Raw genomic sequence first — 21,607 nt, forward strand, 5'->3', positions numbered from 1 at the left:
TGGTAAGGAGTTTGAACTTCAGTCTACGGGTAGCAGGAAGCCATTGAAGAGGCTTAGACGAGGAAGTTCTATAATCCAAATTATGCTTTTAGGTGGTCATTCTGGGTGCCAAAGGAAGATGACCTTTTTGGGCTAGAGATAGACACTGGGCATGACACCTGAAGTGGGGGAGAGGTGAGATTATCCCCTAGAGGAGAGTCATCCAGAAAAATGTCCCAATTTCATGCTTATTTGGTGACATTACCCAATCTCTTGACCTTAAGGACTCTCTGTATGCCAAGGGCCCTCAAATATACAACTTCAGGGATAATCCAGGCTCACCATCCAGACTTGCATATCCAACTGCCTGCTTGACACTTCCGTTTGAATGCCTCATCTCAAGCCTAAAATGTCTAAAACTGGCTTCTGATACTGTCTTCCAATGTCAAAACCTTCATCACCTTGCAGACTTCCCAATCTCAGGAAAAGGCAACTCTTCTAGTTGCTCATGTTAAAAACCTTGGCAATATCTTTGACTCATCTCTCTCTCTCACATCCCACAGCCAGTTTGTCTCCTGTTGGATTTGTTTTCAGCTTCAGATTATGCTGAACAACACTGCTATGGATATTCTTGTGTTTCTACTTGGCCACACGTGTGCAAGTTCCTCTGTCTCTCTCTCTCACACACACACACACAATTTCTGGTCACACATATTACATACGTACAACTTCAATTTTATTTTTACTAGTATATCATTCAGATCCACTTAGGAGACACAAATCACACAGCAATTTGAAGAAGGGCTATGCAATATACAAAATTATTAACTACTTAGAAGGAATTTAGCAACTAAGGGGGCATAAAAAAAGAACTCAAAAGAACACCCAGGGGCTGAAGGAGATTGTCTAAGGAAAAAACAAGCTTGCAAGGGGGCCCTGGAGCCAAGACTGGGGTTCTGACCTCACTGGAAAGAGTGTGGTTGCAGCCCATCAACGGTGGAGATCTCGGGGCTGCACTGAGACAGCTGTTCACAGTCAGGAGGATGAGTCTGGTTTCAGGGAACGGCTGCCTCAACAGGAAACCCCACTGGAGTGCTGACAAAACCTGCGGGGAAGTAGCCGGTGGAGGGGGGGGCGCTGAAATCACTGGGGCGAACTCTACTGGGGCGCAGCTGGGGAGGCACTCACATTTATTTTGACACTCTTGAGCCTTTCAACGTGTAAACATGGCATATTTCTCCTTTTAGTTCTTCTAATATCGCTCAATAAATTTTTATAATTTCTTCAAAAATTCTTGCACTTACAAAAATTTATATTAAGAAAAATATCAAAAACATAAAAGTAAGGAGACTAATTTAATGGACTCCATTTACACGTATTATAAGTAACTGTAATGACAGTTAATAGTAAAACTTACTATCATTTGTTGTCCAATGTTATTTTGCACATACCCACTTTCACCCCTTCCCCAAAGTGGCAAGGACTTTTTTAGGTGAGGTAACATTGGTTTACAACATTTTATAAATTTCAGAGGTACAACATTACAATTTCACATCTGTATACACTACAGCGTGCTCACCACCAAAAGTCTAGTTTCCATTTGTCATCATGCAATCGACTCCCCGTACCCATTTTGTTCTCCTCTCAACCCTTTCCGCTCTTACAACCGCAATCTGCTGTCTGCTGCTTTAAATTTGTTTCATTTTGTTTGTTCATTTACTTTACTTAGTATAATACTACAATGGAGGGAGTGGTAGGTGCATGAACATTACTGAAATGTTCATCAAAAGTTGCTTTCAGAATTAAAGGACAGCCTGCAACCTAAAATACAGAAGTTCATGGCCACCCTCCAAATCACAGTTTCCAACTTGAAAAAATGTAATATCTTTCCTCTACCCAGTTATAGCGGATGCAATGTAAACATGGTAACTCTAAGAGAATTTCTGTAATAAGCGATGTGATTCCTGGGTTTTGCTGACATATACAGAAACAGTAATAATCAGCTTGTCCAAGATGGAGCCAAATATATACTGAAAGAGCAAAGTCTAAGAGCTCCTTGAGAGAGAAACTGTAGGAGAATCTGATATTGAGATCTCTTAACTGGAAGGAGATATGAGGAAGAAAAGAGATTATTGATAACTTCATACATATATATTTCATATTTATATATAAAATATATTATACTGAGAGAGAGAATGGAAGAGGAAAGACTGACACGTACAGTATGACCATCTAAGCCTGAGTGCTTTCTGCCATGAAGGCCTAGTAAGGACAATTATTTTGGGAAGTGGCTCCGATGAACAGGCGTTGGGTTGGCCTTGGGAGGTTGAAGAGGGAAAGATAAGATGGAAAGGCAAAGCTGGTCACTGCTCTGGGTGACTGAGGTCTCATCCTGCTGGGAAGCCTCTGAGAAGCTGTAGAATGCACCTCAGACTCCTCTGACTTAAGTATAGAAGTAGGGTGTGTTTATCTGTTGGCTCCTGCGCCCACTGATGACGTTTGCCCCATGGCGTATTATCTCCCCCGTTCCCAGGTTTGCCCGTATGTCAGATGACTAGTGAGTTCTCGTGGGTGAAGAGGAGCCCCAGAGAGGAAAGTGACAGTCAGCAGTGTTTAAAAAAAATCAACTGAGTAAATTTAAATATCTAGTTGCCTTTATTCAACTGTTCATAAATCGGGCAGCATCCCATCCAGCAGAATAAAAGGAGCTCGAAGAGCTAAACAAAATGAAAGGCTTTTATAGGCAGAAGGGTGTAAGAAAAGGAAATTTCTAGCAAAGTGTGGATTGTTTCAGGCAAAGTCACCTACCTATGAGAGACAGAAGGAGAATGATAATGACCAACACAAAGATCACCCTGTTGGGGCACAAGCCCTTCCCCTTAATCTGGTAATGTTAATGAACTCATTAGCAGGAATTGTTGCATTTGCCCATTCAAGCTAAGGGTCAGTCAAGTTTTGGGCGCATTTGGGAAATAAATCTAGCCTGAAATACAGAGCTGTTCTAAATCCCTTGCAAAGATGGGTGCTGCTGGTGAGATCTTTTTGTGATTGGGGCAGACCTGGACTAGATAATCATGAGAACATCAGGGTGCAAATGTACTAAGAGTTACATAGGTATTTATGTCTAATCAGGCAAGTATCATTGTAATTAGAGAACAGTGAAAACAAGGCACTGGATGCTCTTGCCAGAAAGGCTGAATTTGCTAAGAGACTTGTGGGGGTGGGGTGGTGGTCAATCATAGGTTGTGGTGACATTGAGATAGAAGAGAAATTGGTCAGGGGAGTATGAGGTGTCTTCAGCATCTTGGACAGGTCAGAATCTCTAATGACAAATCTAGCAGTCTGAAAGGTTACCCCCCTTCGCAATGGCCTGGGGATAGGGACGAGAATGCTGTCTTTCCAGGCAATGCCAGAGCAAAGGAAAGAAAGAGAAAAGTAAAGGGTTCCGTAGTTAGTTAAACTGTGAAGTCTTGACCCAGTATCTTGAGTCGATGTCAGCTAGTCTCTTCCCTGTCAATCTCATTCGAAGGGCTCCAGCATCTGTACAGGACGGGATGTCAGACGGAGCCTCCTGCAGCTGTGGGATGTAGACCCAAGGCTAAATTCCTTTCGATTGTGCAGCAGCAATCATGGTCAGGAGCACTCCACAAGGTCCCCTTCAGTGGGGTCCCGGGCTGTCTTCTCTGGTGACATTTCCAGAATACCCAGTCACCAGTTCTCAGACCATGACCTACAGAACCCTCTGAACTGAAATTTGGAAAAGCTTTTTTAACCTGTTGATGATAGGCTTTACTATAACACTTTAAAGACTTATTAGTATGAGATAACAAGGGATCTGCAGAAAGTGTAGACCAGTATACATTGGTCTACTGGTGACCATCTCATGTGAAATAACTTGGTTTCCCAAATGGGTTACTGCAAACATTCAGGAAGACCAGAGGCAACATCTTCGGCTAAGGGAGTCCAGTAGTTTGGGCAAGTTGAGAGACTTTAGGTCTGAGGATCCCATTAGTTCTCTCAACCTTGCCTGGTGATTGAGAGTAATAAAGACAGCGATAAGTCCAAACAGTTTGTAATGTTTTTATTAAGGCTCATATGATTCCTCAGTGAAGTGGGCGTCTCAGTCTCTGGAGGTTGTGGATGGTATATCCCAAGTGGGAAGCTCATCTTCCACCAGTTTCTGCACCACTGTGAGGGCATCGGCCTTGCAGAATGAGAAGGCTTCCACCCACCTGGAAAACATACACTCAGTAACAAGGACATACAGGTGACCTATACTGAGGGGCAGGCCAGCTGCTGGTGTTCAAAGTATCGAGAGGGAAGAGGTTTGAGACTTCTGGGGACAAAAATAGTTTTTCCAGGATTGTGGACCTGGCAAGTCAGGCATTCGTGGTAAACTGTCTTTGCAATTTTAGAGAAGACTCCTTGCCAATATTTCTTTATAATTTGAGTCATCTTAATTGCACCATGGTGGGTGAAGGAATGCAAAAATTGAAAAATGGGATTTGCCAAGGAGCCTGAAAGATCCAAGCAGCCATCTGGATTTCCCATAGCCTGGACCGTTCATTTAATTTACAACCATTGTTTGCTTATCTTGATTTCTTGGATTCATGTTGCAAAGATATCATCATGGCCGAAGGCCGTGGCTATTTTTGCAGAAGCAGCATAGACTTTATCCACATGTGTCATAACCTTTCTGCACTCCATTGCTGTTGTCTTTGTGTGAAAGTTAGCGAGAGGATTTCTCTGACACTCAGGTTCCGTACTGTTCGTGTGAGCCTCAATTTTGTTGACAGTAATTTCAGAGAGTAAGAGGATAGCAGTAAGAACTTAGTTTCCTTGGCGCTCATTTTTTATTGGGGTCCTTTTGAAATAGAAAACCCCTCTGTTTCCATAACAACCCAAAATCCGGGATGACTTCAAAGTCACAGTGGTCTCAGTGTAAATATTAACAATGTGTCCTTTTGGTAACTGGCATGCTCTGGTGAGAGCATGGAGCTCTGCATGTGGGGCTAATTGAGCTTGTGGGCGGTTTCTCCCTCCAAGTCGTTCATATTGGGTAGTAGCAGCATAACCAGCTTGGAAATCCCCTTTTTCATTTTTACAGTATGAACCATCAACAAACAAAATTAGATTCAGATCACTAAAGGAGTGTATTGTAAATCAGGGCACAGTGTCACAAAATGGTACATTATTACCTCCCAATCGTGGGGCTCGCCTTAGTCGGGGGTAGTAACCTGGCAGGAACAAAAACTTTTAGACATGCAAGATGTAGGTTTGTGATGACGGCAGAAGGATCTCACAAGTTTGGCTGCAGGCAGAGAAGTGCTAAGTCAATTCAGAGTTAAGACTTTAGACAGCCTGTGGAGTTTGGAAAAGAATGTTATTTCCTGGGGTGAAATCCCCTGAGGCTTCTATTCACTTTGAGTTGCAGCTGTACCATAGGCAGTTGGGATGGGCACCAGCCAACAGAATCTGGCTGTCTGCTGCGATAGACAGGAGGCCGACGTTCATTGCCATGTTCTCATGTGAGCATTCCCAGGGCTCAGTGTTCCTTTTCATGCACAAATATGGTGAAAGGTTCTGAAGAGTTAGGTGACCTTTGCACAGGTGGTTCTGAAAGCACTTGTTTCAGGCTTACAAAGGCCTGCTCAGGTTTATCTTCCCAAGGAAGGGCTCAGGGACTGAAATTTTAGTGAATTCATACAGTGGGGAAGTCAACGAGAAAAATTAGGAATGATAGTCTGCAATAGCCAGCTAGACCAAAAATCCATGAAGCTGTTGCTTAGTTAGAAATCTAGGGAATTCTTAGATTAGCTTCTTTTTGGAGATAGCTGAATGTCTACTTTCAATGCTTAGATTACAATCTAGGTAATGAGCAGCAGTGCCTAGAGGCAATTGTAAGTTCTCTTTGAAGATGTTATGTCTCTTTGAGGTAGCTGTTATAGCAAATAAATGGAATCCTTTACCAACAACTGAGCTCAGCAAGAGATTGTCTACCTACTCTAAAAGGACCCATTTCCCAGGGAATTGGAGGAAGTTTAAATCTTGGTGGAGTACCTAGGAGAAATAAGAAGAAGCCTCAGTGAACCCTTGAGGCACGACTTTTCCGATATATTGTTGATTTTTCCAAGTATAGTCAGGTGCTACCCAACAATAGGGATACGTTCTGAGAAATTCATCAATAAGCAATTTCCTCACTGTACGAATGTCATAGTGTATACTTACATGAAACTAGATAGTACAGCCTATTACACACCTAAGCTATACAGTATAGCCCATAGCCAGGCTACAAGCCTGTATAGCATGCTACAGTACAAAGCCACATGGGATTAAATTAAGCACAAGAGAAAATGATGCAATCAAGAGATGTGTGAGGCTGCTGTAGCGTAACCCAGCTACTGTTTTACAGCAAACTCTTTTTATATGTAGAAAGAGAACACTCTAAACTAATGATGAAAGATAAAGTATAATAAATACATAAACCATTTAGTTGTTTACTATTGAGGCAGGAGAGAGTCAGGAAGGAGGAAACTCCAGAGGTACCCCGGGAGAAAAAGAACATGGATAAAGGGCGGAGACCCTGTCCTAAGTCTGGTAGTTTCTGCATCTGGAGAAGCATCGAATCCTAGTTAATCAGGACTGCACCTGCGCAGAAGATGCTACCTGACCCCTACTTCATTATAATGAATTAGCATTGTGGGACCCTCTTCCCAGTAACCAATCAAGGAAATCATGGGAGACCCACCCTAAGGAATAAAAGTCCTCTAGCCCCTGAGTTCGGTCCTTTTGCCCTGCTCCTGCTGCCCCTGCTGCTGCTGCTGCTGCTGTTAGGCCCTTCTCCTTTCCTCTCTGCTCCACTCTGCTCAGAGTTGGCCTGTTCCCATGTTCCATGTGGCTTAATAAATCTGCTTTTTCTCGCTTTCTGCTATAAACTCTGTGTGTTCAGTTCAATTTTTTGTCCACGATCACCAATAACCTAGTTACGTGTGCCCATCTGTGACACTATCATTATCAAGTACAATATTATGTACTGTACAAAATTGTATGTGCTGTACTTTACACGGCACAGCACAATCGCTTTGCTTACACCAGCATCACCACAAGCAGCAAGTAATGCCTTGTGCTGCAACGTGCAAGGGTTAATAGTGTCATTAGAATCTTCTTGGGCAGTCATCACATATCTGACTTGTCTCTGACTGCAACATTGTTATGCAGCATGGCGTGAAGGCAAAGAGATATTAGCTGTTGGGGTCTACAGGGATGCTGAAAACGCATGACAGAGGTCTTCAATAGTCAACCATCCTGAGTCTGGTGGAAATTGTGACAGAAAGGTGTTGGGTTTGCAACAACTGAGAAAGGGGAACAACTACGTTGTTAATAGCTTTTAAGTCTTGGACAAGCTGCCATCTTTGCCCATTAGATTTCTGGATTGGCAACAGGGGCCGGTACTGGGGCTGTTAGCCCCGTGGTAGATGAGGTCTACCACGTGGTCGAGGTCTCGGCGGGAACCACCTGGTGTTTTACAGCGCACAGAGATTTTCTTGAGGTTGGTAGTTGACCTAGTGTCAATCTAACACATTTCAAGATGGGAACTCTGGGGGACCAAATCCCAGGCGGGATTTCTGGCCTTTTCTGAAACAATCTGTGCTGTTCTAGCAGATAATATCACTATTACTGAAGTGATATAAGTCAAGCCAGGAACATGCAGCCCAGGGAAAAAGTACATTTTATGTTTTGATTTCTTCTTTTCTTTTGGCAAAAACTTGTTGTTCCCATCCCTGCTGGGGCAGAAATAGAGTCCACTTGGTGTGGAGTGGGGGAGGGGCCATTCTTCTTGACTGAACTCTAGTCTGGTACCTGTTCCAAGTGTCCCTCTGGTTACAGAGGGGCCACTGTGGGAAACACAGTGAGGATAGACCAGACTAGCAAACATGAGGTGCCCCAGTTCCTACCCTGGCTCCCACAGGGCCAGATCTCCTTGGTGCAGAGTGACTGGATTACAGATACGATAAGGCCTCGTTGGATCACACAGCATGTGAAGTCCTATCTGAGTTAAAGTCTGAACGAGGCAATACTCGTTGCCTAGAATTTACATATATTATTGAACAGATTATGAAATTGCTGTCATTTGTCAGATCATCCTGCTCCCAGCTTCCCAGTCTGGAAAAATAAGAGTCATTTTTAAATTTCTCCCTTTTCTAGATAGAAGCAGTAACCAAAATCAACATTAAAAACAATTCCTTTTGGGGATCTGTTTCCTTTCCACGTTCTGTCAGCTCTGTGGCCCAGCTCCTCTGGAAGCAGCTGGGATGCAGGCTAGTACAGGCTCAGGAGAAAAACAGCCTGATGCGCATCTGGTGCTGCCGTTCTACAAGCTAACTGTCTGTCCCTCAAGTCGTTCCTATCAAATGGGTTCAGAATTAGTCTTACTTTTCAGAACTATTGTGAAGATTAATAAAATTACCTCTATAGCAATGCAGGTGACAAAATAGTGTAGTCCCAATTATTCTTTGAAATGTGGTGATTAAGAGAAAAAAGTTTATAAGGATATGAAACAAAATGTTTTTTTAACGTACATCTTTGTACTTTTTTATATTTTTAAATTTTCACAACGAATGTGTATTATTTTGATGACTAAAAATCATAAGTTTCATCTCATGACTCAGCTGAGGAAAGATGCATTCCAAGCTCACACACGTCTGTTGCCAGGATGAAGTCTTCCACACACAGCTGTTCCGCCACATGGACCTCTTCTTAAAGCAGCTCACAGCACGGACCCTTGCTTGCTTCCTCAGGTTAGGCAAGTGAAAAGAGTCAGAGAGATAAGAAAGGTGGAAGCCACACTCCTTCGTAACCTAATCATGGAAGGACTATCCCATCACTTTTACTGTGTTCTCTGCATGAGAAGCAAGCAGACATTACACAGGATGTGACTATAAGGAGGCGTGGATCACTGAGTTCCATTTTTGAAGCTGCCTACCAAATGTACATGCTGCTCGTATGAAGTTTCCTTGTTTCCCTGGGGAGTGGGTTCACAAACCTCCTCACACTGTCATCCTGCTTTCAGTCTTTTAACATTGTACTCCAGGCAAGCAGTCACAGAATTTGAAGAATAAAGTTCTGTACGGTAACATTGAGGATCTACATCTCTGTTCTGATCTTTGAATGAGGACGATGTGGCAGTGAAGCCTACTGGCCCTGTCCCATTCCCTCTCTCCACCTCCCTCCCCCCAGCTGCAGGCAGCTGACCACCACTGGCTGGAGGATGGCCCCCTCCCACCATGTCAGATACAAAAAAATGCCCAGGGCTCATCTACATTCAGGCAGCAAACCTCCACTGGTATTAAGGCCAAAAATGGAACAATTACTGAGAAAACATATTAACCTGGAATTTTCTTTTCTTCTGAAGCAAAGCCCTTTACTGTTTTCAATGTTGTAGGCCACAGTGGCAGTCTAGGGTTGGCTATACCTTCCTTCCCTGAATAATTTTTTTTAAACATTGGAGTAGATTTAAAAAACTTATTTATGTATTCATTTTTAGAGACAGGGGAGGGAGGGAGAAAGAGAGGGAGAGAAACATGGGTGTGCAAGAGAAACCATCCACTGGTTGCCTCTTGCAGGCCCCCAACCAGGGACCTGTCCTGCAGCCGAGGCGTGCGCCCTGACCAGGAATCCAACCAGCGAACTTTCAGTTCTCAGGCTGGAACTCAATCCATTGACCTACACCAGCCAGAGCTGAATAATTTTTAAATGCATATAATAAAATACATAAAATTATAAAGGAAACAAATTACAAAAAAATGTTATCACAGTATTTTCTAAATATGATGTACTAAAATATGCTTCTTTATGAAATATTAAATAACAAGAACTAGTGGAGGCTCTAATAACTGCCAAAATACTGATCAGGGCATAAATGATTTTTCAGTAAAAGCTATAAGGTGATATGAAAATATCCCAACTCCTATTAATAACAAAGTCACAAACAGCTAATACTACTTTGGTTTTGCCTACATTCACATGGAAATAAATGCTAAATTTTAGTAGGGAAAATCAAGATGTTCTGTTTCCCCACCCAAGTTAACCAGCTCTCTGAATTCTGTGAACCCATGAAAAGAACCCCTGGTATTGAAATTATGGGCTAGACCACGAGACTAGGGGAGCATTTCTCAGGTCACCTGGGCTAAATGCAGATTCTGACTCAGTGTGTGCACCCTGACATTCTGCATTTCTAACAAGCTGCCAGCTAATGCAGAAGTTCTGGCCCAGGAAGCACACGATGAGGGGAAAAGGTCCGAGGCTCATCGTGGGAGATTCCAACCTGGAGTGGAGGTGAGACTCAGAAGCCACAGAGATTGGCATTTCCTCACCAGGAAGCCCCCAGGAATGGCTTGGGGACTTCACCTGGCTTCAACCTAATGGGGCGTGCTGTCTTTTTCCATGTGCTCCAGTGTCTGATGACAGAAAAGAAACGAGATTCTGAGCTGCTGGGCTCCCTCTGTTTACTGAAAAATACCAGCGAGTAAGAGCTGCTGGTCAGCTGAGTTGCTGATCCTTGGTAAGTCTCAGCACAAGTACCCATATCCATTCACAGAACACAGAAATGACTGGCAAGGCATAGAAGGATTCACCAGGACTTAAAAATTGAAGTGGTCATGCAAAAGGAAAACAAATAACTAAAGATTCTGGAATTACTGACATATGTACCTTCATCATTTTCCTGAAGGCACAGGAAATGAATATAAATAAAATATGTCATATATAGTTATATACTATATATGTATTATATAATAATACACATATGTAAAATATATAACATATATAAGCTTAGTCTCTAAACTAGGTTCTTTTATTGAAGCAAACTCAGCTGTTACAAAACTCCTGTACTTGAGATATATTTACTATACAGAAAAAATATTAAAACATCAGAAAAGCCCTGGCCAAGTTGCTCAGTTGGTTGGAGCATCGCCTGGTGCACCAAAAAAGCTGCAGGTTCCATCCCCAGTCAGGGAGCACCTGCGGGAGGCCACCAATGGGGTGTTTCTCTCACATCGATGTTTCTCTCTTCCTTTCCCTTCCTCTCTCTCTAAAAGCAATAAACATATCCTCGGGTGAGGATTAAAAAAAACCTGTTTTTTAACAGCAGAAAAAAATCCAGATTAACAAATAAATTGCTATTATTAGCAGTACAATAGCCAGAAATAAGCAGAATGTCAAGGATAGTTTTATTTGCCCCATCCAGAGTGATTTTTGTGATTTTTTGTAAGAAAAAAAGAAATCTGGAGACCTAAGGCATTGGGTTACATTTCTTCAGCCTCCTTGGAGCACATGGACCCTTTCTGTACCACCTCCCTACATCCAGCACCCTCAACTAACCTTAATTTAAAAGCCAGATTGGAACTGCCATCAACCCCACCCCTCTAGAATCTGGCTCTTTATCGATATAGCAGAAATTGCCGAGTTTCAACCCAGTCACAAGGGTGCTGTGCTGCTCTTAGGGTGCCCTCTGCTGGCCACAGATGGAAGGCAGGAGTAGATGTCTCCACACCAGTAAAAAGAAGGGTCATTTAAGAAAAGGTAACAGTGCCGGGGTGATTGCAAAAGAAAAAATTCCAGTAACAACTCCCACTCCCAGGCATTCTAGCAATGAAAACAAAATATTGACCAAACTAAAACTTTATGAAAACACAAAAGTGATTTCCTTTAAGATTCCTAAAAATAAAAATTAGAAAGAAATTTTGGAAGAAAGCAAAATCTTTTTGTTTTTTGTCACTGGAAAAATGAGAAATTTACATTTACATTTTTCAAATCTTAGCACTTTGGTCTCTGGGTTTCAGAAATGATGTTAATGATGCCAGAGACAGCGGTTACACAGCTTGGGAGCACCAAGGTCACAATCCACAAGCCTTTTAAAAAGTAAAAAGTAAACTGATAAAATAAAGAATTCCTACAACTCAACGACAAAAACCAAACAATCCCATTCAAAAATGGGCAAAGGATTTGAACAGACATTTCTCTGGAGAAGACATACAAATGGTCAATTAGCGTTTAAAAAGATGCTCAATATCACTAATCATCAGGGAAATGCAAATGAAAACCACAATGAGATACCACCTCATAACCGTTAGGATGGTTCCTACAAAAAAAATAATAAATAAATAAATAAATAAGTAAATGCAAGTGTTAGACAGAATGTGAAGACATTGGAAACCTTGTGGGCTATTATTGTACAAGGAAAGTAAAATTGTGCAGCTCTGGTCCGTTTTACTGTGGCTAAAAGTAATGAAGCCTAAAAAGGGAGTTTGGGGAGCTTCCGGTGAGTGAATACATGGATGTGCTGGGAGAGCAGCTGGCTCAGGGGGCTTGTGGAAGCTCCAAACCATTTCCCACCTATCTTGTCCTCTGCATCTCTTCCCTTTGAGTGTTCCTGAGTTGTATCCATTATAATAAATTGGTGATAGAAAGTAGAACACTTCTCAGAGTTCTGTAAGCCATTCTAGCAAATCATTGAACCTCAGGAAGGGAACCCCCTGGTTTATGGCTGGCTAGTTTGAGCACCAGTCACAACCTGGGACTTAGAATTGGCATCTGTACTGGAGAGGCAGTCTTGAGGGGCTGAGCCCTTTACTTGTGGGGTTTGTGCTAACTGCGGGTAGTATCGGAATTCAATTATAGGACATCCAGTTGGTGTCCAGAGAGTTGGAGAACTGTTTAATGTGAAAAAGAGACCCCACATATTTGCTTTCAGGAGTGCCCTGAGTGTAGAAGAAACAAGTTTCATTTAATATTTTGCTGTGTATAATGCACAATATTTTGCCCAAACTTTTAAGGGAAAAATAAGGATGTGCACTATACATGGGTAGCACTAATTCTGTATCTATATGAGTGTTTTTAATTCTTTTATTTATGCTTATGCATTAAAAGTGTAACCCTAGAAAGTAATACCAATACCCATATACAAAATAATACCATGGAATACAATACTCGGTTTTGTTTCTAAATATGAATAAATAAAAAATTGAATTAAAAAATTAAAACAGAAGATTTTTTTCTAAAAGTCTGGGCCAAAAACGTGGATGTGTATTTTATGGCAAAATACAGTAAAAGCATGGTCTCAAAGATGTATTTGTATACCACGTTTATAGCAACATTATTCAACACATGGCCAAGAAGTGGAAATAATCCAAAAATCCATCGACAGGATGTCCACTAAATGGGTCAACACAGCATGGTATATCCCTATGATGGTATATTAGCCTTTAAAGGGAAGGAAATTCTGACACATGCTATAACATAGATGAACCTTCAGGACATTATTATCCTCAAGAGAAGTGACCCAGACACAAAAAGCAAATACTGTATGATACCACTTATACGAGTTACCTAGAACAGTGCAATTCATATGGACAAAAAGTAGAATGGTGGTTGCCAGAGGGGAATGAGGGGTTACTCTTTAATGGGTACAGAGTTTCAGTTTGCAAGATGAAAGAGTTCTGAAGATTGGTTGTTCAAAAATGTGAGTGTATTTAGCACTACTCAACTGTACACTCAAAAATGGTTGAGAGTAAATTTTATGTGTATTTTACAATTAAAATGTCTTTTAAAAAATTTTAAGTAAATTGAAACGATACATCAGCACAATCATTCCTTCATTTGCTGTTCTGCCCATATCTGGTTCAGCTTCTAGGAATTTAGAAAGAGCTGGGGGAGGATTTAAAGATCTAGCTCAGTTTTACAGGTTAATATAATGGAGGCCGCAATGCAAGGTGAACTGCAAAGGTCTTGGTGGGTTAGCAATAAAGACAAGGGTAGAAGGAAATGAAAAGGGATCAAAGCAAGGGTCCTCAAAAATATAGGAGCCCATGGTTGGGGGATGGGGAAAAGGAGAGCAGATGATACAGCATTTAAGATACTTTGCATTACAATGGCAAGTGGATAGCCCTGTCTTTCCTGAAGGGTAAGCTGTGCTACCTCCTCCAGTGAAAGGTATCTACCTGACTCGGAGCATTTAGTGACTCAGGACATAGCCAGGGAAGGTGAGTGCCCTTCCTGGAAGCCCGTGTCAGGGGAACTCTTGCCCTGACTAAAGATGGCCACCAAGAAAGGGTAGAAGACACTGGAAACTGGCAAATGTAGCTCATTGTAGGAGGGGCCGGAGATGAGGTCACACAGGAAGCTCTGAGTCAGGATTTAAACTAAGGTTGGGCAGAGAGAGAGAAAGGCTGGTCCACCATGAGGGCTGAGAGTGAGTAGGTAGCAGCTGTGTTGGTCTGTAGCGAAGAGGGCAGCCATGCTGCCTGTAGTGAGGGAAAAGCTACATCTGCTCCTCTGAGCAGGCAGCCATCAGCGGCGTCATGAGGGATCCGGCCATGAAGTCTGAGAAAGCAGCAAGCAGCTATGCAGTTTATATGCAGTTTTGCCAGGCGGCCTGTTGTAGTAAGGAAGGAGCTGGAGGGAGAAAGAGGAGACCCGCTGGGAAACCTGCCTGGAGAACACTGCAGCACGCTGATGCTGCTGGGAACTGCGAGGACCTGCCTAACCAAAAACAGATGAGTGGGAGACACCTGGAATGCTGAACTGTGACTGGGAATGCTGAGACTGTAGACTTGCTTCTCTGAGACATACAGAGAAGCCACTTTCTTGGTACATGTTCCTTCCCAGACTTCACCATGATCCAGTGTAACAAGGCACGATTTCTTGGACTATCACATGGAGGCTGAGGACAACGTCCCCCAGATCTTGAAGGAGAGAACTGCTGCGAGAGGATGGCGATTCTGAAACCCAGGAGTGCACATTTCCAGAGGGGATGGAGAACTGTTTGTGCAGTGGCTTAAGAACAGGTAAGGATATGGGGAACAACCGGGCTTGTTTCTGGATTATAGCCTGGAGGGGAGCTAGGGAAGTGCTGGCTCTCAAGGGAGAGCAGGGCTCTGAGCTGGAGTACTCTCAGTGCTTCCCCCCACCCCCTGTAAATGAAAACCTGTTTCCCTCAGCAGTAGTTGTTGGGTCATACACCAAGGCACCATGTGACCAGGCCCTGGTTGGCTCAGTTACAGAAAGGCTCTTGTCTCCCAGGCTGAGGCCCTACCCTGCACCCCAACCCCATGGGGACAGCACATTTCTTCATGGAGTAATGATGACTTCCACCCACTTGGGGCTCCTTCCCACACACTATGGACCTGGGAGGTCAAGCAGGCCTAGAAGGACATATAACTTTGGTTAAAGTCCACATGATATGAATTTCACAGCCCCCTGAACAAACTTGGAGGGGGATAAGGAGAAAAATATGAGATATTTAAATGTTGGCAGGGCACAGAGAGTCTTGTAGAATGCTCCATTGAGTTATTTTGCAATTTTCCCCAATACAAACCTTAAAAGGAGTATCACTTTTGAAGGCAGGGGGAAGAACAGACTTATTTTTCTGCCTGTCTACCATAATATCATACACAGTAAGAGACATGCATATAAATTATTTTTTATTTTACTTTGAAGACTGGGAAAAATACCAACATGTAAGATCAAATCAAAGCTAACACATAATTCTACTGGCAGTTAACTGGGTAATTTAATGAAAATAAAAATACATCTGTTTAAACTAAAAAAATGCTCTCACTGTCACTTTGCTTTGGCTGGGACCTTTGAAATTAAGGCAAAGGTGCTGATAAGAAAGTAATCACCTTCTCAGCGTCGACCTTGTACCTCCTCTTAAGCACACGCAATAGCAGTGAACAGAAGAAGAGTGATCGACCACACAGGACCCCTGGAAACAATCCCTTTAAACAGTGGCTTATTTTGAGAAGATTCACTTTTGGCTGGTAAGACTTTGTCCGGACACATTTCTCAGGGCGATGATGGCTCACTGTGCAGTGCGTGTGAGGTAGATTTTCTCATTTTGCAGCCTTTTTTTTCTTGCTTTCACCAGAGGATATCCCACACCTCCAACGTCTGGCTTCGCTTTCCCACATCTGGGACGACCCTCCTCGTAGCCGCCAGACAGCAGGTCCGTCTCCGGTTCTGCCTCAGAGTCTAACTCTTCAAATCTGGGGGGATGTTTTCTTCATCCACAGGTTGTTTAGGTTTTAACTGGCCGCTCAAAGTCAAAAAGGAGTATCTCAAGCCCCCTGCCATGCTGAAAGGAGGAAAAATGAGAGTGAAAATAAAAAAAAAAAAAATTTTTTTAAAAACCAGCAGTCACTGCCACCTTCATAAACACAGCTTAACTTGGGGAAATTACTGAGCCCCCTGGTCCTCCTCGTTTATAGATTACTTGATTGGAATTAGCCCTCTTATTTACAAATCTTCTGGGGCAGAAAAAAAAGAGTAAATCAAATGTAATATAGAACCTTACTGAGAAAATATGCAGTTGGTTATTACTGAAAAAACTATACATTATTATCCTAAAAAGCATCCCATGTCTGGGACCCCAAAAGGCCTTTTACAAGTATATTCGTCACTCCCCTGAGCACCCTTAGCACGTGGTGCTTTGAGAGAGCACAAGCCGAACGAGGCCCACTTCACTAGAGGAAGACAGATAATGCAGGGGCCTCTTCTGGGAGGAAGACACACGACTTGATTTCAGACCTCAGCCCCTAGAATGTTAACTCCTCATGACCCCAGGATCGACATGAGGGAGTATGTCATAAAAACAGGTGAACTGAGTGGTTTAGGTAAAATTACCTTAGAAATTGTCATGTCAAATCACTTTTCATTCTTTCACTTATAGCCTATTGATCAGACTTTTAAAAATCCATATTTTGCTAAAATGAATTCATTTAAAAATCCCACTTACCAAATATTTAATCCTACGAAGTTTAACACAGAGAAAATGTAGTCTCCACCAACTAACATCCCAATGTAGGCAATGGATACATTCTGCAGGAAAAGAGAGGACTGGTCACTTCAAAAGTAAAGAATTTAAGAGAAAAATAGGGTGAAATCTGAAACTAAATATTTTAGTTACTCTGCATAGAGCATGCATTCACAGATGTTGGATGGATGAATAAAAATTTATTGCTAGGCTTTATTTTAAAAATGAAGTAAACTATGGCACGACTAACACAAGAAAACTGCATTATTCATACCCCCTTCCAGTTCATGCACAGGAAAAAGATGTAAGAGCTGGGCTGTAATCAACTTTCAGATCCCATCTCTTTACCATCAACTGGGAGTCATGTGAAGAAAAAAAACAAAGCACCTGTAGAAGGGAACTCAGAACAACCCTACCCTCTGTCATTCGTGAGTGTATTCAAATGCTTGTACGCACACATGCAAATACCCATGCCAATCTACGGGTTTATCACCCTATAGTTGAGCATATATAGAGACTGAAACTGTTCTTCACAAGAATTAGCTAAGTTGGCAGATTCTCCCAGAAAACCAAACCGTAGATGACAAGACATTTTGGTCAGTGCAGAAACTGGGCATTTTTCAGCTTTTTTATTTCATTTTCCCAAATCATCCTCTCCTCCCAATTTAAAAATATAATTTGCCTCTCCTTTTTAAAGTAGCTAGTCCTCCCTCTGTTCTATAAATTAGGAGATCAGAAGACAGGAGAAAGGATCACCCAGGCACCGCTGAAAATGTCACAAGCCTCCATTCTGACAACCACTGATATCAAAGATAGAGTCAAACTCAGGTTTATTGTAAAGACTGGATTCACAGTCAAGTTCTCAATCTGATTATACATTGCAAGCCTTCCCCCAGTTACCTTGATGGCTCCAACCACCGCTGTCGTCAGGGCCGAGTTGTAATAGCTGCACAGCACCGTGGAGTACATCAACAGGAACCTGGGCAAGGGAGCAAACACTGAGTGCGCGTCTGGCGGTGCTGGGTAACAATGACAGACTAGTTCAGAATGAGTCAGCGAGTGACCCACGCACAGGTACTTTAATACCACAAAGACTTGTAGGACCTACATCTTAAAACATTTTTTAACTCTGACTTTTTACAGATAAATGGTCTAGTCGTGCATTCGCCAAACTTTCTACCTTGTGTCCTTCTCATTTTGTCTCTTTCTCATTCACATTTCTTTGAAAAGGAGGTAAGAACAATGAGATTTTTTAAATGATCTGAAACCTTTCATTTGATAGCTACGTTACACACTGGTTTTTAACCCTCTCTGTGCATCAGAATCACCTGATGCACTTTTAACACATAATGATCCTTGGAGGAGGTTCTCTTTCCAGCAGTTTGAGGTGCATCCCTTGTGTAGTCTCAAAACTCCACAGATGAACCCCATGTGCAGCCAGCTCTGAGAACCACAGGTGTTTAGCAAATCAGCCCTGGCTGGTGTGGGTCAGTGGACTGAGCACCAGCCTGCAAACCAGGAGCTTGCTGGTTCAATTCCCAGTCAGGGCACATGCCTGGGTTATGAGCCAGGTCCCAGGTTGGGGGCGTGTGAGAGGCAACTGATCTCTCACATAACAATGTTTCTCTCCCTCTCTGTTGCCCTCCCTTACCCTCTCTCTAAAAGTAAATACATAAAATCTTTAAAAAGAAAAATAGAAAGGAAAATCAGCTAAGCAGTCACTGGCTTTGGACAAAGGAGAGTGAAAAGAATGGATTCCCCATGTCAGCGGTACTCCTGTACCCGTTACCAAAGTTAGTTCAACAGGCATTCGACACTGTCCAGTATTTACACACTCACTTGTCAATAAAATGACTGCAGAATTGTGACCAAGCACCAGACAAGACTATATATATACCCAGGAAAGAATCTACAGTCCAATCTCAGATAAAGAAACAGATTCATTTCAATCAAACTGTGAAGAAAATTAGCTTCAACCTAAATGGGATGCAAAATACCATCCACCTAAATCAGGTGATTAAATGGTGAAAGAGATTACAATCACAACTGGTTGAGAATGAAACTGGAAAAATAGAGAGGGCAGAAGAGGTGTTGGATTTTAAAGCTAAATTCCAGTTAGAAGGCAGGAACTTGGATCCCCCAATGACAGACAGAGGGAACCAGACCATAAGAAAGGACTCGGCCTGTGCACCTGGTAAGTACATCCGGCAGGAATTTAGTGCTCAGTCTCCAGTCCAGGCCCAAATCCCTCATCATTAGTAACAGAATCATAAATTAACACAGTAATCATTTTTGGTCTAAGATGTATATTAGCAGATGTGGTAGAGAAAAAATTAGAGATAAAGTACAATATACCAAGTTGTAACATAAAGTTGAGGAATTAACTCAATTACAATCTTAAATTTTGTAATTCTCAGAAAAATGTGTATTTGTTATTAAGATAATTACAACAATTTGACAAGTTAGAGAAGCCAACATCTCGGCCTTTGTAGTTTTAATTTGAAATGTGCAATTGATATTAAACTTGCAATATTCATTTGAAAGGAGTAAGAATCTGAGAAATTGGTACAAAGTATCTGAATGTTGAAAAGCAGCTGATTTACTACATTTTCAACATGGGTTTACTAAGTTTCAAAGAGTTGCTTGGGTGTGTAAAGCGACCTGGTTCATTAGCTTTGCTAGAGCAGTTCTGAAGGCTAGAAATTACTGGGGGGGGGGGAGTAAATCACGTTTGTAAATGCAGTTTCAAAAGGTTAAACAAATTTTAATTCACTAAGTTGTAAATGGGACTAATTTATAGTAAATTGTTTAGGAGATTTTAATCAGTTAAACTTGAAATAACAAACCATTAATCAAATAATAAAAGTAAAATTATATTTTTACAAAAATTACTAGTTTTATAAATAGAGCAACAGTATTTTTGTATTAAAGGCTTTACGAAATCTAAGTTTTTAAAAATTGTACATTAGTAAGTTCAACATTAATTTAGGGCGCTGCAGAACTATGAGTAATCCTACTCCTGCATGAAATGAAAGGATTAAAAAACTCAGCCGGACGTTAACTACTGCCTGCTCTGCTGGGCCTGGTTTGTAAGAGAACAGTACCCACAGCATCTACTGGAGGAGCTCAGGGTCTACTGAAATCACAGAGATTACAAGTCAGGGGAGGGGACCAACCCAGTTTAAGGAACACAGAAAAGTTTCCCGCAGGCTTCCCCAACTGCAGTGTGGCCTTAAACCCAGGACGAGCATGGATGTTCTTTATTTTTATTGTTACTTAAAAATTGCTATTCCAGGGTTCCCATCATGCAGCATTTTCTCCACACTAACATTTTAGTGAAACCATCTTGGCCTGCATTCAGAATCACAGACACCTTGGATCTAAGGTTCTAATACCCAAGAGTGGGGCAACTAGGACACTCACTCACCAGCTGGGGTGAGCCGGGAAGAGTGACCCTCTCTAACACCCAGGAGGAGCCTGCATTAGCAAGCAGTTCTCTGCAACAGATGGTGTCCAGACAAAACGGCTGCACCTCTTAGTGTAACCACTAGATGTCCCCAAAGAGGATGAATATAAGACCACTAAGATCAAAGTAGTGTATTAATTTTTTATCTAAGAAACATAATGTATTTCTACATGTAAATAAGTACCTATGCAGTCCTTTGGCAAAGACAAAGGTTCTAAACCAAAAGAACCTCTAGGAACCCAGTCCAAAGGAAACTACACCACTTTTAACACCAGAAAGTCAACCTTCACATGATAGGAGTTTTGAGTTTAGCACCTGTGGGTGAATAAAATGCAAAGATATTTAAAAGCACTGCAAATGCTCATCAGCTTTTGCCATTCTGCATTTTTAAAATCATATATCATCTGTGTACGTTTGAAAAATAATAGCACATATATGTGATACACATTTATTCCGACAGCAAATGCCAGCTGCATGTTTTGGCTGATAGGGCCCCAGGGACAGAGGTGCCCATGTGGACAGCCCTGGGCCAGAACCCCTGCTCGAAGGTTTCTTCCTGTTTCTGTAAATGACACACCCACCAAAAAAACAACAACAACGAAACCATTTACCTACGCCTGTCTGACACAATCGTGCCAGTCACAACAGAACTGAAATGACCTCGTTTACAACCTGTTTCTGGTTACCATTCCATGTACAAACACATACAGAAATTCAAAACAAATGTTCAAATAATAAAAGGCCACTTTAACACTCCTTGCACCAACTACAATGGTGCCCCAGAACATTCCTCTTTCCTAATTCTAGGTTTCAAAGAATTTGAAGAAGTCTCACCTTGCCCATCTCTGGTAGAAACTCACTCCAAATCCAGCACTCCATGATGTGCAAGAATGCTGAAGTCATGGGATAGGTACGGCCCATCTTCCTAGTGCGTGGATTACACACTATGATTTGGTTTGCTGGGAAATGATGGGAATATCTGCTGTCTTTAACAGTTCTGCAGTTCCTGTGCCCAAGAATCTACAGAATCCTGTTTTCTCCTGTATGCTACATCTTGGCATGATCAATGAAAGTTCAAAGAACAAAACATTTTTTTATCCCGTAAGTAGGGAAATTTGATGCATTGGTGTTTTTATTAAGGAACCTATTATTGTTTCAGTGGGATTAAAGGGCCTTGCCTTGGCTGGCGTGGCTCAGTGGACTGAGTGCCAGCCTGTGAACCAAAGAGTCGCAGGTTCAATTCCCAGTCAGGGCACATGCCTGTGTTGTGGGCCAGGTCCCCAGTTGGGGGCACATGACAGGCAACCACACATTAATGTTTCTTTCCCTCTCTTTCTTCCTTCCCTTCTCTC

At 42.1% G+C, this 21,607-nt stretch overlaps 1 protein-coding gene across 1 annotated transcript in view; it reads right to left on the reverse strand.

Moving 5' to 3' along the window:
• Positions 1-15,455: 15,455 nt before the first annotated feature.
• Positions 15,456-21,607, reverse strand: part of SLC35D2 (solute carrier family 35 member D2) — a 48,673-nt gene continuing 42,521 nt past the window's right edge. Inside the window, exons 10-12 of the mRNA XM_054588098.1 lie at positions 17,690-17,768; positions 16,772-16,854; positions 15,456-16,111 (exon numbers count right to left, since the gene is read on the reverse strand). Coding sequence (XP_054444073.1) covers positions 16,009-16,111; positions 16,772-16,854; positions 17,690-17,768 — 265 coding nt within the window. The 3' untranslated portion in view covers positions 15,456-16,008. The remainder of the gene's footprint in view (positions 16,112-16,771; positions 16,855-17,689; positions 17,769-21,607) is intronic.

The sequence above is a fragment of the Pteronotus mesoamericanus genome, unplaced genomic scaffold (assembly GCF_021234165.1).
Source record: "Pteronotus mesoamericanus isolate MK-2021 breed Mesoamerican mustached bat unplaced genomic scaffold, CSHL_Meso_final scaffold_125, whole genome shotgun sequence".
Taxonomy (NCBI): Eukaryota; Metazoa; Chordata; class Mammalia; order Chiroptera; family Mormoopidae; genus Pteronotus; species Pteronotus mesoamericanus.